Source organism: Aythya ferina (genome assembly GCF_964211825.1).
Source record: "Aythya ferina genome assembly, chromosome: 3".
NCBI lineage: Eukaryota > Metazoa > Chordata > Aves > Anseriformes > Anatidae > Aythya > Aythya ferina.
In genome coordinates, this window is record NC_140298.1 from 55,028,017 (window position 1) to 55,053,244 (window position 25,228).

General features: G+C 44.1%; 1 protein-coding gene across 7 annotated transcripts in view; it reads left to right on the top strand.

The window, feature by feature from the left end:
- Positions 1–25,228, top strand: part of ARID1B (AT-rich interaction domain 1B) — a 322,498-nt gene that overhangs the window by 152,518 nt on the left and 144,752 nt on the right. For 4 of the 7 annotated variants that reach the window (XM_084515780.1, XM_084515777.1, XM_084515775.1 and 1 more), the window contains exon 5: positions 23,111–23,152. The exons of the other annotated variants lie outside the window; for them this stretch is intronic. In XM_084515780.1, coding sequence (XP_084371906.1) covers positions 23,111–23,152 — 42 coding nt within the window. The remainder of the gene's footprint in view (positions 1–23,110; positions 23,153–25,228) is intronic. 7 annotated transcript variants of the gene reach the window in all.

The following is a 25,228-nucleotide window of genomic DNA, read 5'->3' on the forward strand; positions in this document are numbered from 1 at the left end:
CAGAAAGTTAATTGTGTTTTAACATTTATTTTTTTTATTACTAAGTATAGTGAGTGACAGTGAGTGAAGAGACCTCCTGAGCTCTGATTCCACAGTCACCGAAACAGAGAGCTAACTGGATCTACCCATGCCCAAATGGAAGTTGTTTTTGCTTATTAAAATCTAAAAAGGGAAAGTGACGCATGGAATCAGTGTGTCCTGTTTCTTCTTCCACCTGCACACATGCCTGCATCCCGGCCTATTACCATAGTCACCGCGTTGGTTGTTTCCTAGTAAGTGACTGAATAAAAACATGGTTGCTCTTCCCAGATCAATTTGAAGTCCTAAATTGCTGTCTAATTCTGAACAACATGCGTGCAGTACCCACCCTCTTGTCCATGAGAATAACCATGTATTTCAGATGCAGCCAAGCTTCCCGTCAGTTTAGTTAAAGCAGCTTGTGCAAATTTATCTAAACCAAGCGTGTGTATAAGCGTGTGCATGTGTGAAAATGAAAAATCTTTTCTCTGAGCAGCTAATCCTCAGTGGTGGGGGACTAAGCACGGTTTCTGTTGTTTTTTCTATGAAAAATAATCAGTGGTGTTTCCCTATAGGCCATTTTCCAAATGCTGGGGAAGAAAAGAAACATCATATTCCTTTCCCCACTGTCTCTTCTTTTCTAGTATTTTGTTATTGCTGCCGCTGCTAACAAGTACAAATAAGAATATTATTTGGCTGCTTTGGCTTTTTAGGAAATCTGTAAATTATGAATAATCTCCGTTCTTGGGTATTTAAAAATAAACAACAAATCCAAAGCCCAAACAAAGCATTCAGCATGGTTATCTGTTAATTGCTCTCTATTTTTTCCACAGCCTGAAGAAGGCCCCAAGGCTAACATGCCACTTACGAGCTAGCTTTTGACTTGCAATATGTGTCTTACAAGCCTGTCTTCCTATTCTTCTTTCATTTTCTTGCCTATTCGCTGATGCAACACAACTCTTGAGTTGACTTCTTTGGGAGCTGTGGTGTGGGAGATGCCAATATGAGATGACTTATTTTTAATTTTTAAGGTAGAGAGGCTTTTTTTTTTTTTTTTTTTAAAAAGTTACCAGAGCCCACCAGAGAACAAGCAGGCATTTTTTTTTTCCCCTTTGATTTTGAAACATGGAAGGTCTAAAAGCCATGACATAGCAAGAGCCTAGCTCGCGTCAGATCCTTCGTGTAGGACGGACTGAATTGGACACACGGTGTGGGGCGCTCAGCCCCGCGCACAGTGTGCCTTACAGTCACGGCCCCACAGTGTCAAGGTGAATACTTGCACCATTCAGCCCCAAAGAATTGATTTCGTTATGACTGCAGAACAAAAAGGGGGAGCTTTTCAGGCACAGAGGGTCTCAGTGTGCTAAACTTGTAGGGAAAACATTGTTCTTTGGGACTTCGGGAAGAGTACTTACAAAATGCAGAAGAGAGTTACTGCCAGCAGATTCGCATTTATTAATTGCATGTGTTCACAGCCCAGACACCGTGAGCTGTAAACTATTAATTCCAAAGACAAGCGGCTATCCAACAGCCTGTCATTTTGCATGAAAACACAAATATTTTGTGCTCTTCTGTGTGGGATTAAGTATCTAACTTTTAATGTATTCCGGCGTATGGGAATATATCTTCTACCAAACGCAGTTGAAAAGTGAATATGAGTGAGCTGCATTTTCCTTAACCTTTTCTCTCTTTATTTTCCTCCTCTCATTAATGGGCTGTCTTACTAGGTGCTGTGTACTGGTCACTTAAGTGCACCAGCTGGAGAATGTGTGTGAAATGAAAATTGAGATGTTGATGACTTGAAGGAAACTGTGGATCATTAGCAGAGCCTTCCCTCCTCCTTTTGCTCTTCTAAGATGCTTGTGTAAACTGGGGGTGGAGATAAAGAGAAGTTTCTTCAGACTTCATGTAGTGAAATGCTCGAACTATGCAGGTACCGTCCATCCAGAGAGCGCTTGTGTGTGCATGTGTGTACATGCAGGGAACTGGAGGAGATGGAAAATTCAGTATCATCGCGTCTCGCAAAGCTGTATTCCATTACCTTAACACATAGCATAGCATAATAGCAGCACGGGTATTAAAAGATTTACTAACATGAATGTTTTGCATCTCACTCTGAAAATACCAGATATCTTAAACATAACAGCTTTTGTGAATAATTGTGAAAATCAGTTTTCCTGTATTTGTGACCGGAAGACGACTGGATTGTATGGTTTGGGGCCTCTCCAGTTAGTTGGAAACACTTTTTTTTTAATTATCATTATGCAAACAACTCTTTTTACACAGGTTTGCTTTAAGACCATAACACACAAACTCTACAGAAAGAATAGTGTTTACATGCTGATTTTTGTAAAATGCAGCAGATTTACTGCAGCCATCCTAATTTTTCAGCCTGTGGGGGTGCAGCGTGGAGCACTGTGTGCTGAGACATGCACGCTTTGCAGGCTGCAGCTCGTTACCAAAGATGATGCTATCTGTGCAGCACAACTGTGGATCTCATTTTGCTCGCTTGTGGTTTTCAGATTTTTGCCTTTGTGACATAAAGGTCTGGATGGGTTTTCAGTACGGCAGCGTGGCCTTACACACTTACTGCTGAGAGAGAACAAAAGTTAGAGTTCGGTAAAGGTTTGTGCGTTGTGTTAGCTGAGGTCTGCGGAGGAGAACCACATCTAGGGGGTGGGTGTGTATTCATAAAGCTATTTTACCAAGAATGTAATGCTCTCTACTATTTGTGTTTTGACTGATTGCAGAATTTGCATGGAAACACGGGTGCAACAAGGCTAGAGAGCAAAATCTAATCAGGCCAAATGGAGTTAATTCCCATAACTGAAACTCGGAAAGACTTGTATTTGTGACGTTAGTGTCAGCTGCCTTTTGTGAAGCCAAGTGAATTGTGTGCCCTGTAGAACAGAGAGGATTTTCCACCGACAGATAGTCTGTACGATCCAAAGCCAAATGTAATGCAAGTCTGCCTCACCTTTGCAGTCATCCTCCTCCTCTGCCTAAAATAACCTCCAGCTCACGCACTGCTTTGAACGGTAGCTTCTGTTAAAGAATTGCACTAAGAAATTATTTTTATATGCATATATATAGAGATACACAGATGCTAATGCTGTGGAAGTGAGAAGACATCTGCCTGATAGCTCTGAGCTGTCATAGTTGGATCTGAAGTAACACCGTTTCAGTAGTAAAATTTGTCTTGTATTTTACTCTTGTTTTGAAGAGTTTGTCTCCATCGTTACCCCAAGAAGGCTGGCCGTGTAATCCAACAGCTACTTTACCCCTTTAACATGGGGTTAGGCTAGACTCGTTGTCTTCATATTCAGCAGGCCTCCATGAAGACAAGAAACGTAAGAGAGAGACAGAGCGAGTTTTCTTTTATTCCTTCTTCTTATGAGCTATCAAATTAAAAAGTTATTGTAGCTACTCTCGATAAAAGTGAAACTGGGAAGAGGGAGGGGTTGAAGATGAAAGAAAAAATGATCTGTTAACTTTATAATGGCTTATTTTCCAGTACAGCCTTATCTCTATGGATAGGACTGATAAACCTATGCATTTTTTCTTTTAAGATGATGTTAATGGCTTCAGTTTGCCCGAAAAAAATGTATCTTCAAACTATATTCCAGGAATATATGTTCCAAGAATAGGAACTGTGTTGCACCTGGCGTCCTCTGATTCCCACCTGGAGTCTTCACAGGAACAGGTCCCCTGCTCATAAAAGTTACCTGTGTGTGTGCGTTGTATCTGTACATGGGTGCTTGGCTTGCAGGGACTGTTTCCGAGGGAAGAGTATGTATTTGGGTGGTTTAGGGTTCATGTTCTTCTGTTCTGGGACCAAATGTGCATGTGCAGAAGTCCCCTCTTGAGGTGCCATTTCAAAAAACACCTGGATATTCCAGATGCTTCTGTCTCTTCCAAAGCAAGGTAGCACACTGCAAATAAACAGAGAGCCTTACATATAACATCAAATTAAGCTGTAGATGCTGTTGGTGCAGGGCGCAGATGCTTTGGTGCAGGGTGTTGCAGATGCCACAAAAAGTATATGGGTTCGAAATAAAATTGGATAAATTAGTAGAAGAAAACTCCATCAAGCATTACTTAGTACAAAGGTGTGACCTCTGGTTCAGAAAGTCATGAATTAAAAATGACTGAAGATAGGAGAGATATCTTAAATGGATGCATATAGCCAAATAAACCACACTTCTCAGCTTAGTGGGTGGCTGGAATTGTGAGTGAACCCATATGCATGCAAAGAAAGCCAGAAAAAAAATACTTCCTCAGCAGTATCTGCTGAGGAACAAAACAAACGTGACCCCTGCTTTAGGTTGCTCTGCCCAGTGCTTGGGATTGCTTGCTGGAGCTGAGGAGGGGAGGGCCTCTGTTTGGTTCGCTCAGGTTGTGCTCGCTCTCCCTCCTTGCCTGGAACTCCCAAGTAGTGATTTTCCTGGTGCTAACTCATCCCACCCTCCGGAGAGCTCTGACTCTGACGGATCTGCTCTCTTTTCTCTGGCTGAGGAGCAGCAGATCTTTTCTCTCGAGTTTTAGAGATTACCTGGAGTTTTTTTCTTACGTTTACCAAGCATTGTTGGAGCCTGAGTGATCGATGCTAGATTTGGGAGAGCAGAGCTTCCATCTCCCATGGACTCCTGAACCTTCCTTTAGGTAAATGGTATTTGGTGGGAAGTGCAACTTGGAGCTTACCCGAAGAGCTATTGGGAGGAGATGGAAGAGTTATTTACTCATAGCCGATCTGCCTCTAAGCTGTGTTCCTCTCATGTACTGGCACAAACCATCCTGTTACCCTCTCCTTGGAGTCCCTTAGGGGAAAAAATTAAAAAAAAATGGGTTAGGAACTGAAAGTGAGGAGCGCACAGCGTTGATTTCGTAGCAGTATGCAGGGCACGTGGAGGGGGTCATGTTTGTCTTCCTCCTCGGCAGATACTGCTGAGATAATAAAATGCTCAGGCTTTCGGTGCTTGCATATGGTTTCACTCACAATGGGAATGTACACATAGACAGTATTTATACAAGAACAGTTACCTGTAACTGTAAAATACACAGTTAAAAACAATTATTGAAGAATTTTATGCTTGAACATTTCCAAATAAAAGCCATGTTTATGAAAGGTTGTGGGGAACCTAATGAAGGATATTTCATTCTGATGGAATAAATTAGCTCTGTTTCAAGTCTCTTCTTTCAGAAATTGGTCCCATTGTGCTGTGGAGCATGTTGAGTTCTGTGTGTAACTCTCTGGATGCATGGTGGAAGATGAAAACTTCAGTAGGTGGTTGGATCACTAAGCTGTAGCTGCTTTGGCCTTCTTCATATCCATTGGGGTGCCTGGTTTTGGTACAGTATTAAGACAGCCATGGTTTTCCAAACCCTAAAGGAGACTCAGCTTCCTCCAATGACCACAAATTCCCATTTTTGCCCAGATCTACTACAATAGGGTTCTTTTCAGGAAAAATAAATAAATAAACAAACTGCTATTGAGACTGTGTAGTCCATATGAGGACTTCTCTTACATCCAGCAGCTTGGCAGGATCAGCAAGTAAGTTGTTTATTTGTGTTTTGGGGGTGTTTTCCTCCCCCATGTAAGCACTGGCGATGATACTTGTTCAAATCAGATGGAGATATCCAGGAGCAGTGGCAATCTTCTCACAGTTGGTCTCAGGTTGTATCCACCTAACCGATCTGCTGCTTTTCTGCTGATCTTTCAGCACTGAAGAGCTTTGAGTTGCTTAAAGTGAATGATAAATAATGCATTTCTGTATTGTTCTCATGTTTCTTTTTTAGCTGCACCTTTAGGGATTTAGGTTTTCAGTGTTATGTATGGTAAAACAAGGATCTTGGCTTTTTTTCTTCAAGAATTTTTGCCCAGTCTGTTACTTGTTTCTCCACGAGAAGAAACACGGTGCCTTTCAAAGGGTTTTCTTCTGATTCGGGTTGCACTTGGAGGACTGTATTAACTGGCTTTGTCTTCTGTTTCAATCTTGCTTTATTAAGTTGATGATATTGGGACTGACACTCTGCTAATGACAATTTCATTTAGTGGGAAGAGGAAGGGGATGGACGGCAGCACTCATCTAATCATGCGGCCATTCGTCTGCATTGGCTCCTTTCACATGTTCTCTATTTCCATAAGTTTTAAGAGGATTGGACCAGTCTGTCAAATATTTATGCGTATATACTTTATTTCCCCTTTCAAGTGCTACTTCCACAGCATGGATAGAGATGTGAATAATTCCTATGAGGCAATACTGTCTTTCTCAGAACTTTTATTTAAAAGCATTTTTTTCAGAGCTTTGCGATTCTGCATGTTCAATGTTGCTATTGAATTTTGGAGGATTTGGAAATGGAGATCTAGTTACCAGCAAGGGGGTATTTTTAAGCTCTTCTAGAATTTTCAAAAGCTGATTTCAAGAAGTGGGGTCACTTTGTTTAACATGCACTGAAAGGAACAGCATTTGTTGTTGTTTTTTAATGCTTTGTGTCTTGTAATGGTCTTGTTGGCAGTTACAGATAGTCGTACATACAAAGAATTAGTGTTTTCATTTGAAAATGGTGTAAGCCAATATAGTCTATGTAATAGGTATCTGGCATTTCTAGCATAAACAGTCCATTTGCTTTCTGTGGGCTGTAGCTGCATGATTTTTCAGTTGTTGCTTTTTTCACTCTTGTACTGAAACAAATCAGTATCTTCTTCTGTCTTAAAGTCACATCTGCTGCTTGCAAGTCCCTGCATCTGAATTTATAATCATGCATGTTAAAGCGCTGATAAAACGCAGGTGTGTTCTTTTCTGGAAAGATGGTGGACATTTGTATTTTTCCCCAACGTCAGAGTACTAAATGCCTCTCAGTTCCCAAAGCTTTTTTTCCCCTAGGCCTCACCACTACCCATTAGCTGAGATGGTCGCAGAGAGCCAGCAGAGGCCCGTAAAGTGTCAGCTCATCGCTCCTGCAGGGCCCCTCAGAGCTGCTGGGGGAAAGCAAGCACGGTGGGTGAGGCTGTACAGTGTGCCTTTAAGGGCTGGCTATCAGAGAGCAGCATTCTTAGCAAGTTAACTGCCATGAGGTAATACGATGAGGATGAGATAATTTGGGTTTTTCAAACAATTTAGCAGGTCAAGGTAACCCTTAGGTTCCTCTGAGGATTTCAGCTCTGTTAGATCCATTAAAAACTACATGGCGGTGGCTAGGAATTGTGCTGGACATTGGCCATCCTGCATGGGGCACGCAGATTGCCCTTGCTGGCCACCTTCCCCCAGTGCAGTCGGGCTGGGACAGGAGTCCTGGAGGAAACCTCTTAAACCATCCCCTGCAGGCTGTGTGCCCACGAGGCCCAGCAGCAAGGAGCTCCAGTGCTGCTTAAGTCACTGCAGTTCACCTTTCCCTGCGCAGAGGGCCTAGGTGAAGCCAAAGGTAGTGCCTAAGGATCACAGCCAGTGACCCTTGGGCTGCTGCTGGAGAATGTTCATTTCGGGGCCGAGGAGTGAGGACAGAACAGGGCTGGAGTTTTGTGTCGTTGACAGCTGAAAAACAAAAGCAGAAAAACCTTCAGCCTCGGCATTCCAGTGCTTGTAGGGGGCCATTTTTTAGGTCTTGTAAAATGGAGGGGGAGGGATGTGAAAATAATGATCCAAGTACCTATTACAGGTTCATGAACTGTATAAAAAAGAATCTGAAGCTCTTTCCAAAAAGCTTCATGTTTTGTAAAGCTTTTTCCTTGTTTTGAGCCCAAACTCGGGATTTTTGAGTGCTTCCGCTTGGTAAAATTGACTCCAGTTCTGGCAGAAGGCAAGAAACATGATTATTTTTGGCATTTCTCAAGAATCTTTTTTTCCGCTATTTCTAATACTGGTCTTCAGAGCCGTGCCTGTGCCCTGCCCAAACTTACAGAAAAGTTCATTTCACATGGTGGGAAAAACAGCCCGTGCACAGTCAGGATAACAATCGCGTTAGATCCAGTCAGGTATATATATATACATAATGCACACATGGCAGTCCTTAACCAGTTTGCCTTTTCTCCTCTTTAAATAAAGCAGAGGTGTTGTTTTTTTCTTCCCTTTAATTCCTTTGTGGGAAAATGTGCACTAAGTGTGATTAATATGGCCAAAGGTTTTGGGTCAGTCCTGACAATTTGTAAATGTGGGCTTTGTTTTCGGGCGGTTCTGGTGGGAGTTGTTTATATTAACCTTTTCCACAGCAATAACTGGAACCAATCTCAGGAAGAGATTCACACAGAGCTCTGAGTATTTTTAATGTAATTGTCATGTGGCTTCCGTGGCATTAGGTACCGTCACCCCATACATATATATTCTTTCCCTTTCTACTCACTCCACGTTTAATGTTAAATAATTATGCTGGTATTTGGATGTAGTAATAGTTTTGTTCCCTTTTTTTTTTTTTTTTTTTCAGTTTCAGAGAGACAAGATCTTCAAACTTAGGTCATATTTAGATACATAGTGGCCTGATTTTCAGAGAAGTGAAATTAATTGAAAAGGCGAGCGCTTATCATTTCTGAAAATTAGGCCAATTATTTCAGTGACTAAATACGAACATAGGTATCTACTTGTGGGCAATCGAGTCTGAAAATTTGTAGCATTAGCTTTTATATCTGGGAATCAATTCCTTGCTTGTCTAGCGCGATCTCGAGTGCTAAACATCAGTGAAATTAATTTGTTACGGTGTGCGCGCAGGAAGATGTTTGGACACTTGAAAAATAAACAGCTACACGAGGCGTAAGTTTGGCCTGACACGCTCAGCACCAGCACAAAGCGCACGGGCGTTCATCTCGCACCCTTTGCAGCTCAACACTTTTTATTTCTCCCGACTTAGCAGCGCCCTTCCCACGTGCGTTTTAATCTCGCTCCCCCCCCTTTTAACGCGTAGTTTAGAGGAGTTGGGATTATTTTGCTTCGAGCTGGCAGGCCCCAGAGGGATTTTTGAGCCCCCGCGGCCACAAAGGTTGATTTTAAAGAAAAAAAAAACACCCCAAAAATCCCCCCCCCCCCCCCCCCCGTCCGGCCGGGCGGGCAGCGATCGCCTCACGGCGGGCGCGTTCCCGGCAGCCCCCGCGCCGCCGCCCCTCCCCCGCCGCGGCTCCGCTGCGGCGCGGCCTCTCCTCGGCTCCCCTCCCCCGCACGTAGGCGCTTGGAAAGGGGGAGAGAGAGAGAAAAAAAATAAAAAAATCTCCCCGCCTGACTAGAAAATCAGCCTTGTTTCCTCAGAAACCGCAGCTGCTGCGAGCAGAAAACACGTCAGGCCGGCCCTCCGGCACGCACAGATGTGCCTTTGTACGCCCGCCTCAGCGCCGCGGGGCGGGGGGCGCAGCCCCTCACGGCTCCCTGGGAAACTTGAGGCGCGCTACGCTCCCCCTCGCCCCCTTTTTTTTTATTTATTATTTTTTTTTTTTTATGTTTCGTGCGGCCCCCGAGAGCTGGGGGTGTTGGCAGGGGGGGAGTTCGGGCTGAGCGCGGATGGAGCCGCCCTTTCCTTTCCCTTCCCTTCCCTCGCCCCCTTTCCGAGCACAACTTCGGGCCCGGACGGGCCGCGGCTGGGAAGGGACGGAACAAGCGGGCCGGGGAGGGCGAGGGAAGGAGGAGGAGGAGGAGGAGGAGGAGGGCGGGAGGGAGGGAGGAAGCGGCGCGGCCCCGAGCGCCGCCGCCGCCGCAGACAAAAACAGGTCTGGCCGCGCCGCGGCGGGGGAGGGGCGCGCGGGCCGCCATTGGCGCGCGGCGGGGCGCGGGCGCAGCTGCGGGCGCGGGCGCAGGGCGGCCGTTGGGGCGCCGGCAGCGCGCGGCCATTTGGCGGGCGGGCGGCAGCCCTCGGCGGGAGAGCCCGCTGCGGGTGCTCCCTCCCGCGCCTCTTTTTTTTTCTTTTTTTTCCTTTTTTTTTTTTTTTTTTTTTTTCTCTTTTTTTCTTTTTTTTTTTTTCTTCTCTGTCTTTTCAGTAACGCACAAGCGAAGCTCGCAAAGCGCCCCTCCTCCCCCCGCCCCCCCCCCCCTCCCCCCCGGTTCGTTAACCCGCTGTTGTTTACTTCCCTCTCCTCACAATGGCCTCACAGCATTGTTTTACATTATTTTGGTACTTCCTGCGAAAATATTCCTTCAACGAAACCCGGCACATCCCGGATAGCACGAGTTACGCACGAAACACCCAGCTGAGTCGAGCGCTCCTCATCCCTCCTTTCAGCCATCAGCCAGCCCGGCTGACTACTTTTATTAATTTTAAACCCACTTTTCTCCTAAAAGTACGTCTGTAGGGGACGATTGTGGCTGGTTGGGGCCCTTCCCAACAGCCGTAACCCCAGCCCCACCAGAGCAAAGCCACCATGGGGTGTGCGCCCCGCTGGCCCTTCGTGACTGTGCACAGCTTTGTGGGGAGAGCCAGGCCAACAGCACTCGGCAGAGCAAAACTCGGGCCCCTAAAACTTCACATCACACCGTTACACAGCTAATGAGACCCGGCGCTAGGGTGGGTGTGAGCCCTGCTCGCTTGTTTTCGCCCCGAGTGAAAATACAGGGCCTCGTCGCTTTGAACGGAGAGGCTTGGTAGACATGCACGCAGCTCTTGCTTGCAGGAAGCCATTGCTCGCTGGTACGGAAACAAGTTTTCACATTGAGCCCCACCACATAAACATCTCGTGATTTTTTTATTTTTTTCCCCTCACGAAAAGCTGCACACGAATTAAAAGGAAACACCAGGGTCTCTCCTTTTTTTTTTTTTTTTTTTTTTTTTTTTTTACCTCCCTGTGTGCTGTCCTCCCCCTCCGTGCAATGAGTAGGAGGGACGGAACTTGTGACAGGGCAGGTACTGATTAGTTGCTGTCAGTCTGCGCAGATTAACACCTATTTTTAGGCTTCTGAACCTCTTGAGTAATACTAGTTAAATTGGCACAGGTTAATAAGTTGGGGTCCGCAGAGCCTCTTAACTGTTGGCTGCGAAATCTGAATTAAAGAGACAGGCTGGCTTTGTCGAAACGACGGAAACCTCGCAGTCGCCGCGTGTCTGTATGCGTGTGTGTACGCACACACAACATGCAGAGGTCCAGAAAACAAAAGCCAAAGTCGATCACATTGGGCATGCTAGCACAAACGTGTGTGAAGTTCGAGGATCTCTGCGGAATACATCGCTAGTGAAGCAGAAAGTCTCTGGAAGGAGATGTGTTCTCTGGTTGTTTTTTATATCGATGTAACATTTAAAAAAAAAACTTAATCAGTGTTTCTTCATGCTTTTTCTACGTGTCCTCCCCCCATTATATCATTATACTGTTACACTGACACCCACTGGTAAAAGTTGATCCGAGATCATGAGTGTAAACCAAGCTTCTTGATGAAGGGACTGAAAAAAAAATAAAATAAGGACAGAATAATAGCTGCTTTCCCTTACACCCCCTGGGGAAAAAAAAAAAAAAAAAGTTTTGTAATTAAGGTTATTCATTTTTATTTGATTTTGTTTTTATGAAGAGTAGGTATATGGATGCCCCAGATGTAAGAAGGGCCTCGTTGTTTTTCTCGAAAAACATAACAACACAGAAGTATCTGCACTAGCAGTTTTTCTAGATGTTGGTATGTTTGGGCATAGACAACAGGCTGCCACAGAGGAGAACAGGAAAAATCATTAGTACATTAGTAGCTGTGGTGTTTAACATCATTTCCCAGGTAAAGCAACTTGAAGAAAAACAGAAATAATGGTCACGCAATAAATATATTTGTGTGGGCACTGACCTGATTGTATCAAAGCGGAGATGAATGCCTGTGCTGTGCGTGTCTTATTTAGTCTGTTTACCATTTAATTCAAAGTTGTCAGTGGTCTTGAAAGCCACTTGTGTTGGAGAAACAAGGCTCATTTTATCGAAATCTACCACTGCACCAAAATCTGGTTTGCGAGAGCGCCGTTCCATAGCCCTGCCTAGCACAAGAACAATGCCATGCAATTACACTGTTTCAGGCTCTGAAATAGGCTTTCTTCCAAAACGCCCTCCCCTTATATTATGAGATGTGTTCCTATTAATGCAATGATTGATTGAAAATCTTCCTGTGTTTACGTTGTTTGGGCAGCAGTAGCTTGGATTTCCCCTGTCTAGACTAAAATTGTGTCCAGTGGAGATGCATGGGACAGCTGTTTGTAAACTCTTAGCGGGACGTAACAAATGAGCTGCAGCAAAAACTGTCAATGAGTGGCTTTCTTATAAATGCGGTGATACCTTCTTTGTTCGGAGGGGGAAGGGGAACCTGAGCAGAAATACATACAGAAACAAAATGGACTCCGCAGAGCACAAGTGTGGAAAAGACCTGCCAGGGCTGCGCGGTTCAGAAATTAAAACTCTAGCCTTTCACCTCCGAGATTGCAGTTCAAGTTTTTCTTTACATTCTGAGCAAAACGAGCTTAAAATGAGTGTAAAAATCACTCTCTGGGGCTGCCAACTTACTGTTATAATTGGTGCAGATACCGTAATTGGAAAACAGGGTGAGTGCTGGGGTTTAGCACTTCGGGAGAAGTTACAGGAAGATTTGTTGCTCAGGTGCTTCCTGTATCTTCGTCTTTCAGACTAACCTGTGCGATGCGCGTGTGTAAAGCCTTTAAGAAAAAGCTTGTTCAAGTTTAGGATTTGTACAAGGTTCTCGTGTCTGAACATGTAGAGCTGCACAGAGCATCGCGGTATATGCACACCTCCCTGCAGAAATGCTAAGTTCAGAAAACTGCACGAGGCTGTTAGCAATTGATTTGTTTTGCTGTTTTACCTTCGATAAATAATACAAGCATGAATAGGGAGGCTACTTTGAAATCGAGACAGGCTGTAAAAAAATGCCAGCTTGTATCCTGTAATTATCCAGAAGCACCCTTGTAGACCCAGAATAAAACTCACGAAGAGGCACAGAGCAGAGTGAAGGAGCAGAGTTTGCGAGGAGGTGGAGTGTCAATAGCCTGCCACATCCTCTCTCATCTCCTCCGTCCCCGAGTGTCACGCTCGTTCTGTTTGCAGGAAGAAACTGCAGCAAACTAATCCGAGGGAAAAGGGGGTGGGGGGCAGGAAAAAGAACATTTATAGTTCGTATTGCAGTATGCAAATAAAATATTAAAAATGCTATAAACAGTTTTATAGTCATTGTTTATGGACTCTAGAATTTTTAATATTTTAACATGTAATTGAATTCTGAAGCCAAGATTCTGCAATTAATCAGGCTTTTATAAGCGAGCTGCTATTTGCTGGGAGTAACTTCGAGAAGAATTTGGACTCGATTTTTTTGGTTTGCGTTGTGGGGATATCAGAAATGTGAAATGCTGAAGTGGCCTGCGAAATTGTACGTTGTGCGCTCGCTCGCTCGACTGAGTGAAAGTCCCAATTTGTGTAAGTAGTTCAGGCATTCGGGGAACCTAATTGTTTGATTCATGTATGCAAATTCAGGCTTTGTGTGTGTGAAGTGTGGAACGTGTGTTTTTGGAGGACGTGTTCTCAGCACTGCGCTCATTTTCCTCTGCCACAACAGATGGGGAACTCGGGCAAAACGGGAAAATAACACCGTTTGCCAGCTTATCTGGACTTGTATTATTCCGGGCCCTACTGAGGACTGAAGTGACTCCTTGGAATATTTTTTCTTTTTTATTTTTTTGCCCTATTGAAATCTTCAGTGTAGAGCTGGCCTGGAGCTGAGAGCTTTTTTTGCTTCAGTTCTGAGGAAGTGTTTTGCTGTTGTGAACTAGAGCAGTGTGGAGGAGTTATGGCACTGACAGGAGCACTTGTTCTTTCCCAGTAAACTCTTAAATCCTGCTATCAGAAGGGTCAAAAACTGGCCAGCTGTGACATCTGAATAATTTTTAAAGCGGTTAATCCAGTCAGAGTATTTCCTAATCTGCGCACCTTGTGGGGAGGTGAGGAGGATGCAGCTGAAAATAAGCCAAGAGAAAAAGCTCGGATCGTCGGCAAAAATAATTCAGTTCTTCTGAGTCCTGTTCCACAGACCTACCCTTTCAAGTCATGGTATGAAATACAGAACAGTGCCCAGGGGATTCCTCCCGTGTGACTCCTTGGCAGGTGTGTTGACGCTCTGTTGTGGAAACCAGCCCTTCCAAACCTGTGCTCTCGGGCTGACGATGCCCAGACGATGCCCAAATGGGTTTCCCAGCCGCTGTCGGTGTTAGCCACCCGCTATATATGGCCTGAGAGCGATGCGGGAGGGAAGCGGGCCGCAGGAGGAGCTGGCTGGCTGGCTGGGGAGGTAGGGATCGGGTTCCCAGGGCCTGGTACATCCCTGCTGGCCATCGCCTCGGCCATTTCCCCCGTGACATAGGTGGAGGCTTCCCTTGCTCTTAATTATTACTCGTCTCCCTTCCTATCCGTTCTGATTTTATTTTATTTTTTCCAAATGAAAAAGGAAAGGGTCATTTTTGTGTTAACCGGTTTTCTCAAAATCGTGCTTCAGAAAGGTGCGATTCACTGCTCCTACGAGGGGAGGTGGAGGGAGGGGGCACGGAGGTATAATAAGGAATCAGTTTCTCCTCCTGACTCAGAATTAGGTTGTGAGTGAACAGAACCATCCACGATCTAGAAAAAAAATTAATAAGAACGTCAGCGCTATGTAGGGTAGGTCCTCTGGTGACAAGTTTTGCCTCAGCGTGACTTTTTTTGCATATTCCTGTTTTATTCTCAAAAAAAAACCCCTTTTTTTTTTTTTTTTTTTCCTTTCAGATGAAGCAGTCCTTGTAGGGCAGGAGTTGAAAGTACTGTGGAGACTGTGCTAAATTACAAAAAGGCGCTCAGAAAGGTGTTCTTCTTTTCCCGTTCTTTCAGAGATTCAGCTAGGTTGTGTAAGTTACCCATTCCATTAAAAGTCGGAATAAAGAATTCAATTTACAGTTGGAATGGGTTGTGAGACACAGCAAAGGTTTTGAAGTTGAAACCATGTTTCTGAAACAGAGCGCTCTCTCTCCACATTGTGTGCCTCCTCGCCTAAAAAATCTTTTTAACCCACATACCCAAAATAATGTTGTCTAAGGTGCCGGGAAGCTTTTTCTCCTGAGCACAATAGGAATATGTTGAATCTTTTGAAAACAGTTTCTGTTTTTCAAACACCTTTTCTTTTTCAGCATAGATAATTAACGCCTTCTTCACAGTGCTTGGTGCCCTTGATACATCTGTTACCTTTGACAGATCCTTTCTGTTTGCCACCTCTTCTTAACATGCTTCCAATATTTTCAGCACAAAATAGCTTAGTATCTTTGATGTCGGGTGTATACCGGCTCAATTAAATAAGAAAGCTGCTGACAGAATGGTGTAGAGTTGAAACTTCAAGCTTTGTTTCTGTAAAGATTCTGTCCTTGGTCACTTATCTCCAATTTTTGCTGCAAATTGTTTGACTTCGCTCAGGCGAGGTTGTTAAGACACGCGGTTTTGCCTAGGACGGTACGTGTCTTCATCTTCCCAGCTGGCACCTGTAGGCATTATACAGAGAGGCAGGAAGAAGGGACGAGGGGGAGCAGCTCTCACAGCCCTACAAAGCAAAATAAGCAAATAAGCCTTTGGGGAGCTTTCTGGAATTTCTGAAATAAAAGCCATGATGGCACTGCAGCTGTTCGTTACCACCCCCTAGTTGCTGGTGGATGGCACCCCCTATTTATGTGAAGTAAGCCTGAAAAAGGCTGTGAGGGCAGCTGGCCCCTTGGGTTGCCAGAGCCCTGGAGTGGGAACCTCCAGCCCTGTGGGGCGAGGGCAGCGAAGTTTTAACCCCTTTTGGCGTTTTCCTTATCAGCATCGCTCTGCAGGCTGACAGTGTGATCGTGCGTGGCGGAGGCTGCTTGCAGAGACCTTTTGCAGTGGACTTTGGCGCGTGAGATTGTATGGCTCACCCTTCTGGAGCTGCGGAATCAAAAGGGAGCAATGGTATTCAACAAAAGAGTGAGAAATGCAAACGGGTTCGAAAAGATGCAGACACAATACCTAAATAAAAGGCTTAACGCTTGCAGTAATTGTTACCGCTCATGTCACATAGCATAATGACAGTTTTTCAGGATTTCCCATATATTAGAATGCTTGCGGATGAAAGGTTTGAATTTTGTATTTAATAGTATCTACCACTCTTTTCTTAAGGGAAATTAAATAGTGACTGCTCCTAGATTTCAGTCTCAGTACAACAATCATTTTGATCTCTACATTGTCAAACAAATAAATATCAAAAGCTAATTTTCGGTGCAGTTACTCTGTTTTATGCAGCGCTCTAGTGTGAAAGAACTAATTGTATGTTACATAGTTTTGCATATGTATGAAAAACAGTGCTTGACAGAAAATATACAGAAGGTTTGAACTGTGAATGTGTTCACAGCAGCGTCCATGCATGGGTATACATATGTCTGCCTGTATGTTCCTTACCTGCTTCACCTTGTCATGACAAGAGCAGATGGACATGCTGCTGCTGTGAATTTGCTGCTGATCAGAGATGTCTGTGGTAGCTGAGGAGGAATAAGTTGTCTCAGAGCATGCTTGCAGGTAGTTCTGGTAGGCCCTGCTGCAGCGACTCGTGAGCGTGCGCCGATCAGCACACACACAATCTCAAATGTCCATTTATCCCCAGTTTGCAATGGCTGCTTCTTGGTGCTGGTCTAACTCTGTCTGTCTCTTTCTTTCTGTTTGAGGTCACAGGGATTGCCCCATCGCCATCTAATCCACAACTTTTTGTTCTCCCCAGTTGCTTCTAATACATATGTAATTCTGTAGTGAGTGTTGTATCCCACAAGGCTGATGGTTATTGCTTTTAGTTAGCTAATATCTAGAGTCTATTTCTTTTGCTTCTCAGGGATTGGCCTCATTCCCAGGATTTTGCAAAATATTTGCAATGGGAGACTAAAACAGCAGGTTAGTCAATATCATGTCCAAGAAAGTGTATTAGGCACAATGGTGAAGATGTGAATGATTTTTTATTATTATTATTATTATTACTTTTTGTAAATCAGCTTCCACAAAAACATTGGCATTTAAGAATTTTAAAAATACGAGCAGGACAGATCTGCTCCGCTGTACAGCTTTGAAGAACATGAGGCATCATTGTGCTTTATCTCTAAGGCTGGCTGACCAAGCACAGAGCTGCTTCAGCGAGCTGTCCTTGAGCTGCTGTGTTGTCTGTACATGCTAATAAGGAGAATGAGGAGAATTAATAAGCAAGTGTGAAATGCAGCATAGTTTCTGAAAATCCTTTCAAACCCTTTTAACGCAAAATAGCACACAGTTGTTCTACCATTTAAAAAGAGATCTTTTTGTTGCTTAAAGTGTATTTTGGGAGCTAAAAGTTGCGGCTTCAGAAATTTGAGCACTGATCTTTGTTATTTCTAACCCTGGTGAAGTAGAAGATAAATAACTGACATCACAAAGAGCTGGCAAAAGAAAGGGAAAGTTTAAGAAAAAGTGGGTGCTAGATTTAAAGAGTGTCTTGAACTGGGTCACATTGTCCTGTTGTTACAGGGGTCACACTGCAAGGGGCTGGCACTTACATATCCAAAAGGCCTTGACTAAGTAGTTTCCACGGACTCTGTATGAAAAGTGAGGAAACCTCAGCTGATTTCTCCTTAATTCATGAGGCTGATACTGTGCAACTGCCTCACCTTTAATTCAGGCATAGATTCAAGGTGGTAACAAAGTGTCTTGGTATGTTTGTTTCAAGGATTGCCTGGGGAGCATGCCCGCTTTTCCCTTGCTGCAGGCTTGGAACCTGACTGGAAGAACATGCATGATAGCCATTAAAAATAAACTGGTGGCAGTTAGCAGAGAAAAAAGGGAAGGAAAGGTTGTCTCAGTTACCAAAGTTTATTCCTACGTAGTCCTGCATACGCTAAAAGCAGTGTACAAGCTCTGCAAGTCCTTGAAGAATTGCCAAAAACTAGTGTGGGTCATTTAAGTTTGTCCCTGCTCCAAGGAGAAGGGCAACCATGGTCTACAGTTGTTGAATCCTAAATTACTTTAAAAGGGAGGCAAAGAATGCAAATATTACAGCTAGGTAGGCTGGGTTTCATGAAGATATGAATGACTATAGCAATATTTATCTTTGAAATAAACTTACTAAGGGCGCTGAAAAGTGAAAGCAGGATAAATTTATTGTCCCTCCTGTTTAAAAAAGGTGAGTTCAGAGTTGTGGGGGACAGACCTTAAAAGCTGACAGTCTGAAGTAGAGAAGGATTGTGGGGTTGTAGCTGCACCACGCGCTGCAGCACCTTGCATGCACCCGGGTGTCCAGGCTGGTTCCAGCAGGCAGCCCGGCAAGGCCGGTGTGCGGGCACGGTGGCTGGAGGTGCATTTGCATCTCGCCGTGCCCAGACTGAGGAGTCCCATTTGTAAGTCACCGAGACCACGGCGTTTCCCCCACCCACCCACCTGCCCAGAAGCCCTGTGAAGGGAAAGGGCAGACTGGGGACAGGAGCAGGTAATTTGATTGTGAATTGGGCAGCGTGATAAGGCTTGTCTTATCGCGACCCGGCGGCGAGGAGGTGATTTGACAGCAATTCAGGCGGCAACCCCTGTATTTCCTTGTTCTTTTATGATTTTGTTATCATGGGGAAGAGAGTCCTTTCTGATCTGCTTGATCTTTGTGATACGGTGGATACAAAAGTATTACAAAATGTGAGCATTAACATACACGTTTATTTTGTTTTGAACCTATCTTAGAAGTGCCAGAGGCATGCCTTTTTAGCAAGCAGGCAGTTGGCAAAAACCCTCTAGGTATCAGAGAGGCCATGTGCTATAATTTTTCTAGAATAATAGTGTCAAACAAATGACAATAGAAAGCCTGTGAAATTGGCAGCCAGCTGGGCAAATTCTCAGGTGTGACCCACAGAAACGGCAAGTGCCTGCGCAGAATATTTTGTCGGGATCGGAGCTGCACCAGCCTCTGCTGCCTTTCTTGCTGTAGCTCCAGCCCCGTGGACCACCGGTCACAGTGGCTCTGTTAAGTGAAGGGCTCAGCCCCAAGGCTGAGGGCAGTGCTAAGCCTGCCTTGCGCTGGGAGCTTTTGCCTGGGTAGTTAAATGCAGATCAATGATCCTTTTCAGCATTAATGGTAACAGGATATTATATGGCAATCCGCATCCACCTGAAATGATTATTAGTGCTTATTTCCAGATTCCACGAGGAGAAAAAAAAAAAAGGAAGAAGAAGGTAGAGAGGGGTTCTGTGACCCATGTCTCCTATGAGTTAGTTATTTTGTCCTTGAGTACTTGCCACTTCATATTCCCTTGTTTGGATAACAGTCTGAGTATTAAGCACAGCTGTAATTTTCTTTTTGTTAATGGTATTCCACTTCCTGTGGCTCTTGCTCAGTTTCAGCTAATCCCATCTCAAACAAAGTCTTGATGAGCCAAGAAGGAGCTGGACTGAATTGAGGACCGAATCACTGCCGAGTGTGGCTTTGGAGATGACCACAGTATTATAACTCCTTGTGTCATCTCATCGCAAGGCTGTAAAACTGTTTCAAAAAGGTATTGTTTAGCACTGCCCTTCAACGTTTTGATCTGTCACAAATCCTTTTCTCTGAGATAGGGAGGTAAAAATTGCTCAGTGCATGATTTACTGTAAGCCTTCTGGTGGTGATGCGATACTGTTCCTGGGGGCTGCCGGACTACTTTATAAGAGCAAAACAAAAGTACTAAGTGTCCTTTATTCTGATAAAAAGAGACTCGGGGCTACTACCCAACTTGTTTCGGGGTGCTCCACATGTTATTCATGAGAGACCTCTAAGATGACACAACGAGCCCTTGCATTAGGAGGTGGAGGAGCTCACCCCACCTCTTACCACCTGCAACAGCCTCCTGGCCCAGAGCTGCAGCCTGCTGCACTGGGGCTGCGTTTCCTTAATCAGCAGCAAAAAGGCCGCTGGATTCGTTAGAGAAAACACGAGTGAATAGTGATGACAAGTCAGATTATATCCAAACGAGACATGGGGCAAGCAGGCCCATTCGGCTGTATCCCAGTGCGGTGACGAGCTGGCCCAAAGCAGACCCAAAGGTGGGGCCTCAGCACAGGGCCAGGGCAGAGCCTGGGTCTGGTGCCGGAGCCTCGTTAATCACCCAGCCCACTTCTCTAACGATGCAGGGGATGTTTTGCTGTGAAAGGAAAACAACCCCTGCCCAGGATAATGTATTTACATGTGTACAGTGCGGCAACTAAAATAGGAAATGTTTAACTGCCACAAATAAGTCTATAATGAGAAGTTCTTAATTAATGCCTGATTATCTTGAAGCAGTAATGAATCTGTAGTTCATTTTTTGTTTATTGGAGTGAAAGTGATATATTTTGGAGATGATTAAAAGAAAGATGGTGCTTGCCTGACTCTTAAGGACACGGGATTTTCTATTCTTGGGTAATGTGGGTGTCGACTGAAGTACACTCTCATTCCCACTAGAGGGGGGTCCTCTCAGGCCAGGTTGTAATGCGTTTTGTGGTGTTTTGGGTTTTTTTTTTTGGAAGTCAGCATGAGAAAAGTATCACACTGTCCCACAGCTTGTGTCAGTACTTTACTCTGTGTATCGTACAGTGTCAGCAGTTACTTGTCTCTTACTGGTCGCTGCTGCTTTTTACACAGAGGTGAAAACCGAACTGAAGGGACTAATACACGAGTAAACACAGCAGCAACTAAGAATACAGAGGGTGTTTTATTGCATCATCCTCAACGAGAGACGAGTGTTTTATCACGGCAGTGGTGTGATCAGTCTTGGAAAAGCAGAAATGGCATTACCAGACCTGTTCAATAACAGTTTTTAAATTAGGATTACCGTCCACACCGATAGCTGCACTCTGAACCATGTTGTTGTCCCTGTGAGCGTTTACATTTCTAAGCAAAAAAAGAAAATATTTCTGCCTGTGAAAGAGATCATGGTGATGTATGTTACACCACCTTCAGCTTCTGGTTTGCTGTTTGATGTCCCAGTTTGTTCCTCCTCTCAGTTTCTTGGTGAAAAGGAGACCTGAGTCTTGCAGATGTGGTGCTTGTCACGTCACCTTCATGTGTGTGTTTCAAACCGAGGGCAGCCACAGACATCCAAGCGAATGGGTACTCAATTATCACGGCCCGTTTTTGGCAGTGCCAGCTTCCCACAGAGCGACGGTCCCCTCGTGGCGAGGTGGCCTCCCCAGAGAAGAAATAAGGCCTGGAGCCCCAGCAAAGATCTGTCTGATCTTTGCGGGGTTTTTGTGCCATCCATGTTGTGGCCATCAGCACTGCTGGGCACAGGAGGGCGTCCGAGAGGGAGCCGGTGGCACGGGTTCACGTTTTGGGGTCTGTGTGGTTATGGTAGCGAGATGTTTTACCAGAACGAACAGCCTGGTGAAAATGAACTCTCAGTTTGGATGGGTACCGCATTAACCCTAGCTGGGCTGCCTCTGATCCTGGAATTACTTGAGGGTCCGAATAGGGCACTGTATTCTGACAAGTAGTCATACTGCTATTTCCAATCCAGCGTCTGATTATTCTCTTTTTGGCCTTGGGCAAGTCACTTAACCCTCTGTCTGTTTCTTCATCTGTAAAATATATTATGGATATTTATCAGTCTCACCAGGACTGATTGTTTAATATTTATAAAGTGCCTAAAGGATTAGAAGCTTAATATAAGTAGCTAATACGTATCATTTCAGATTGATTTTATTTACTTGGATGGTTTTTTTCTACCTCCTATTGAATGAGATCCTCTTTTGTAGCCTCTTACTGCCATTCCTAATCAGCCGGACAGGTCACAATTGGGTAACTTCAGGTTCATTTTCTCCTTTTATTCTTCCTTCCTATAAATGCTTCATCTCCTCCTCCCTTTTTTAATTTAGAGATGAAGGGATACCATATGTTGCTAGATCATGACATAAATATATTTAAGTGCTGCCATCATTGTTAGTTTATCAGCCTTTCCATTATAAACCCTCTTGTTCAGGGGTTTATAACTCTGGCATTATAATGTGCTTCAGGCTGAAACTTGACATTCATTTTTTCCCTCTTGATTTGCTTTAAATCCTTCACTCTTCTTAAGTTAAACTGGAACTGGAGATTAGATACATTAGTTATAGTTATACTAGTTGTATAAATTATAATGCAGCAGTAGGCATTTTAAATAGGATGTAAATCAGAGAAATAGAGAATTTCCTAGTTGTTAAACTATGAGCCTGGGAGTAGAAATCTGGGATTCTTTTCCTGAGCGCGTCCCTTGTTTGGCACATGACTGCTAAGAAATTATTTAACCTCTTTCTGCCTCACTCTTCTTGCTGTATATTGGGATTATGACATTTCCTACCTCACCGGTGTATTGAGAAGCTTAATTAATTAGAATTCATAAAAGCGCTGAGATTCTCAGGTGAAAGGTGCTGATGTGTGAAGTATTTTTAAGGAGTCTAATGAAAAAGCCGGCGTGCCTGCCTTTCTGTGCCTGTTGTCCTGGATTAATACGGAGCAGCTCCTGGAGCGGTGGGGTACGCAGCGAGCAGCAAGGCGCTGGATGTGGGGCACCACCAGGCCACTTAACACCTTGTTTTCCTCAGTCTTTCTGGTCTGCACTGCATCTTGAGGCCTTGGCCTCTGCCTGGGCAGCCTTTCTGCTCTGAACTCCACAGATTTTAAAGGATTTGCTTAGCTCCAGGCAGGACAGGGGCCTGTGAGTGAGGCCTGGGCAGCCGAGCTGTTCAGACGTTGCTGCAGCACCCAGCCTCGCCAGATGATAACATGAGGGGAAGAGCTCAGGTGCTGCCAGCATTTTGTCTGAGGGGGAGACACCACAGCAGGAGATTCTGCTTGTGCTCGGGCAGCTTTTTGGTGTAGCCAAAACTCCCCATGGAGATCAGTGTTGCAGCTGCAGTGCAGCACATTTTGGGGCACCAACAGGTAGATGCTTTTTACAGCCTTTAGGCTGAGAAACGTGGTCTGTGTTGTGAGTTTCTGAGTTTCCTCTTGTGAAGATTCCTGTTGTCAGCTGTCAGTTCACCATGTGCTACCGTATGCAGGCTTTCCGAGGGTCGGTCCAGGCTCGTGTCTTCATTTGGAGAAGCCTGCTTTGCCTGGGCTGTGGCGCTGTGCTCAGGAGAGGTGGTCGGTAGTGGCTACATTTCAAATGATCTTTCTCCTTATAATTTCAGGTTGAAGTCTTGGCCTCCGAGGATGCTACATTTGGACACAAGGTGTGTAGTTTGATGCAGTTTTGTTCTATAGGTCCCTTCCGTTTAAATTGTTGGATGTGATGGTACAGAAGACAACAATTTTCAGCCTGAGAATTGAGGATCCCTGTTAGTTACATCCACCAATTCAGAAACCTCCCCAAACGTGTGGTGTTCTGCAGAGGGCACACAGGCTGGCTGGGTCCTGTTATTCTGTGTAGAACATTTGAGCAAATCTTAACGTGGGGAAGCCCATGTGGAAGTACAGAACTTCACTTTTGTAGTAACTTTTAAGATTGGAGCTGCCTCCGTGCTGGGTTTGTTCTTGTTTCATAGATTTGCAGCTCAGAAATCCCAGTTGTTTCGTGCTTTGTAACAGTCTGTTGAGTAAGCCACTTTGTTCACTATCCTTTTTCACAGTGCATCGCAAATAGGAAGTATTACGTTGAGCAGCTGCATCACCCTGTGTTCAACTGTAGATCAATGTATGGCATACAGTATGCGTGGTGGAGAGACCATTTAGACCTGCTCTGCGGAATGGGTGGCAGTATCCTAGTTATTGCCTGAGTTTCTTTGGCCATCGAGCTTTACGGTGACAACCACAGTTTTAATTAAGCACTAATAGCAGATGATTTTAGGAAAAGGCAGATTGTGTGTAGGCTACATCTATTTAGCTCGGAAGAGAGTGGGGAGGGGAGGGGAAGGAGGAGATTGTAGAAACAGTAGGCTAAATCATGACAATGAAGAGTTTCCTGCTGCTGAAGGCCCCCTTGCTGTGATACTACTGCAGGTGAGAAAATAATAGTCTATTACTACCGAGGTAAAAAAAAAATAAAATCAAAAGATGAAATAAGTTTTCCAAGTTTATACAGAATTCAGTAAACAAAATTAACCCACAGAAAAAAAGCTTTAAAAGCATCTAAATATTCATGATGCCAGAATTTGCAGTTGTGTCTGTATTGTACATTTTTATGTTGATACATGATAAAGTGATTTAAATTATTAAAAAATGAACAGAGCTACCCCATTATTATTTGAAGTATTTAACATATGGTAGTCTGCAGTATCTTCCATGTTGTTTTTTTTACTTAATACCCAGCATTCATACAGAATATTCATTGAATATTTAATAAACCTGGAGGGTCAGCTCTTGTGAACTCATCTCCATAATCCTTCAGACTATAGGTAGGTAAACAGAAATATTACTGCAGATTATTGTAGCCAGTCACTCGCACAACTAAAACACCGTGGAAGAGGCTTCTTGCTATTTTTCTTGTGGCTAAACTTGCAAGGTGTTTTTCAGTTTAGTAGTCATGTTGATGGACACCATTTGAAGCTCCTTTTTATTACCTAAAGTTTCAGGAATTTTCTGTTGCTAAGCTTTAATTTAACAAAATCAAATCGGTACCTTTGCCAGCTCTTAACTTTATCTTCCAGAGTCCCAAGCAAATTGTAAGATTCAGCTTCAGAACCAAGAGGGTCTTGTTGCTCTCTCAAAGAAGTAGCCTTACATTATGTAGTAAACTAGACATGTCATGTACTTTTTGTCAATTGAGAAAAAGGGTAAATGTATCATTCCAAATTTGTTAATCTTGGAATCTATCTTGGCTGCCTACGTAGGCATCCTGTGAAAGCACTTTCTTTCCTCCTCTTCCTTGAGAAACACTTCCTCTACTGTCTGTTGCAATGACACACAAATGTTGGCATCTCTGTTTTGTTAGCTAATCAGTTGGTGCAGTCATGGGAAGTACATCTAAGCACATTTTTAAAGCATATTTTAAAAAAATAAAAGTAGTGTTTTTTAGTTTATAACTCAGAAAATCAGTTTATATGGCGACTACCATGTAACATAGTTGAGGAGGATGTAAGGTTGTAGTTCACACAATTGTAATGCTTTCCTCAGTACACGTTTTTAGCCTGAATTTCCCTCCAGGTCTAATGCAGATTACTGGGGAGCTATCTTGATGTTTTGGGGCACAGCACGTGCTTCAGCTTCTAGCATTTTAAATCCCTTCCGTATGCGTAAGGAGAAGCATAATGTGTGGCAGAGGGTGACTCTGTTTTTGACTATATCCATTCCACCAACCCTTAAATGCTTAT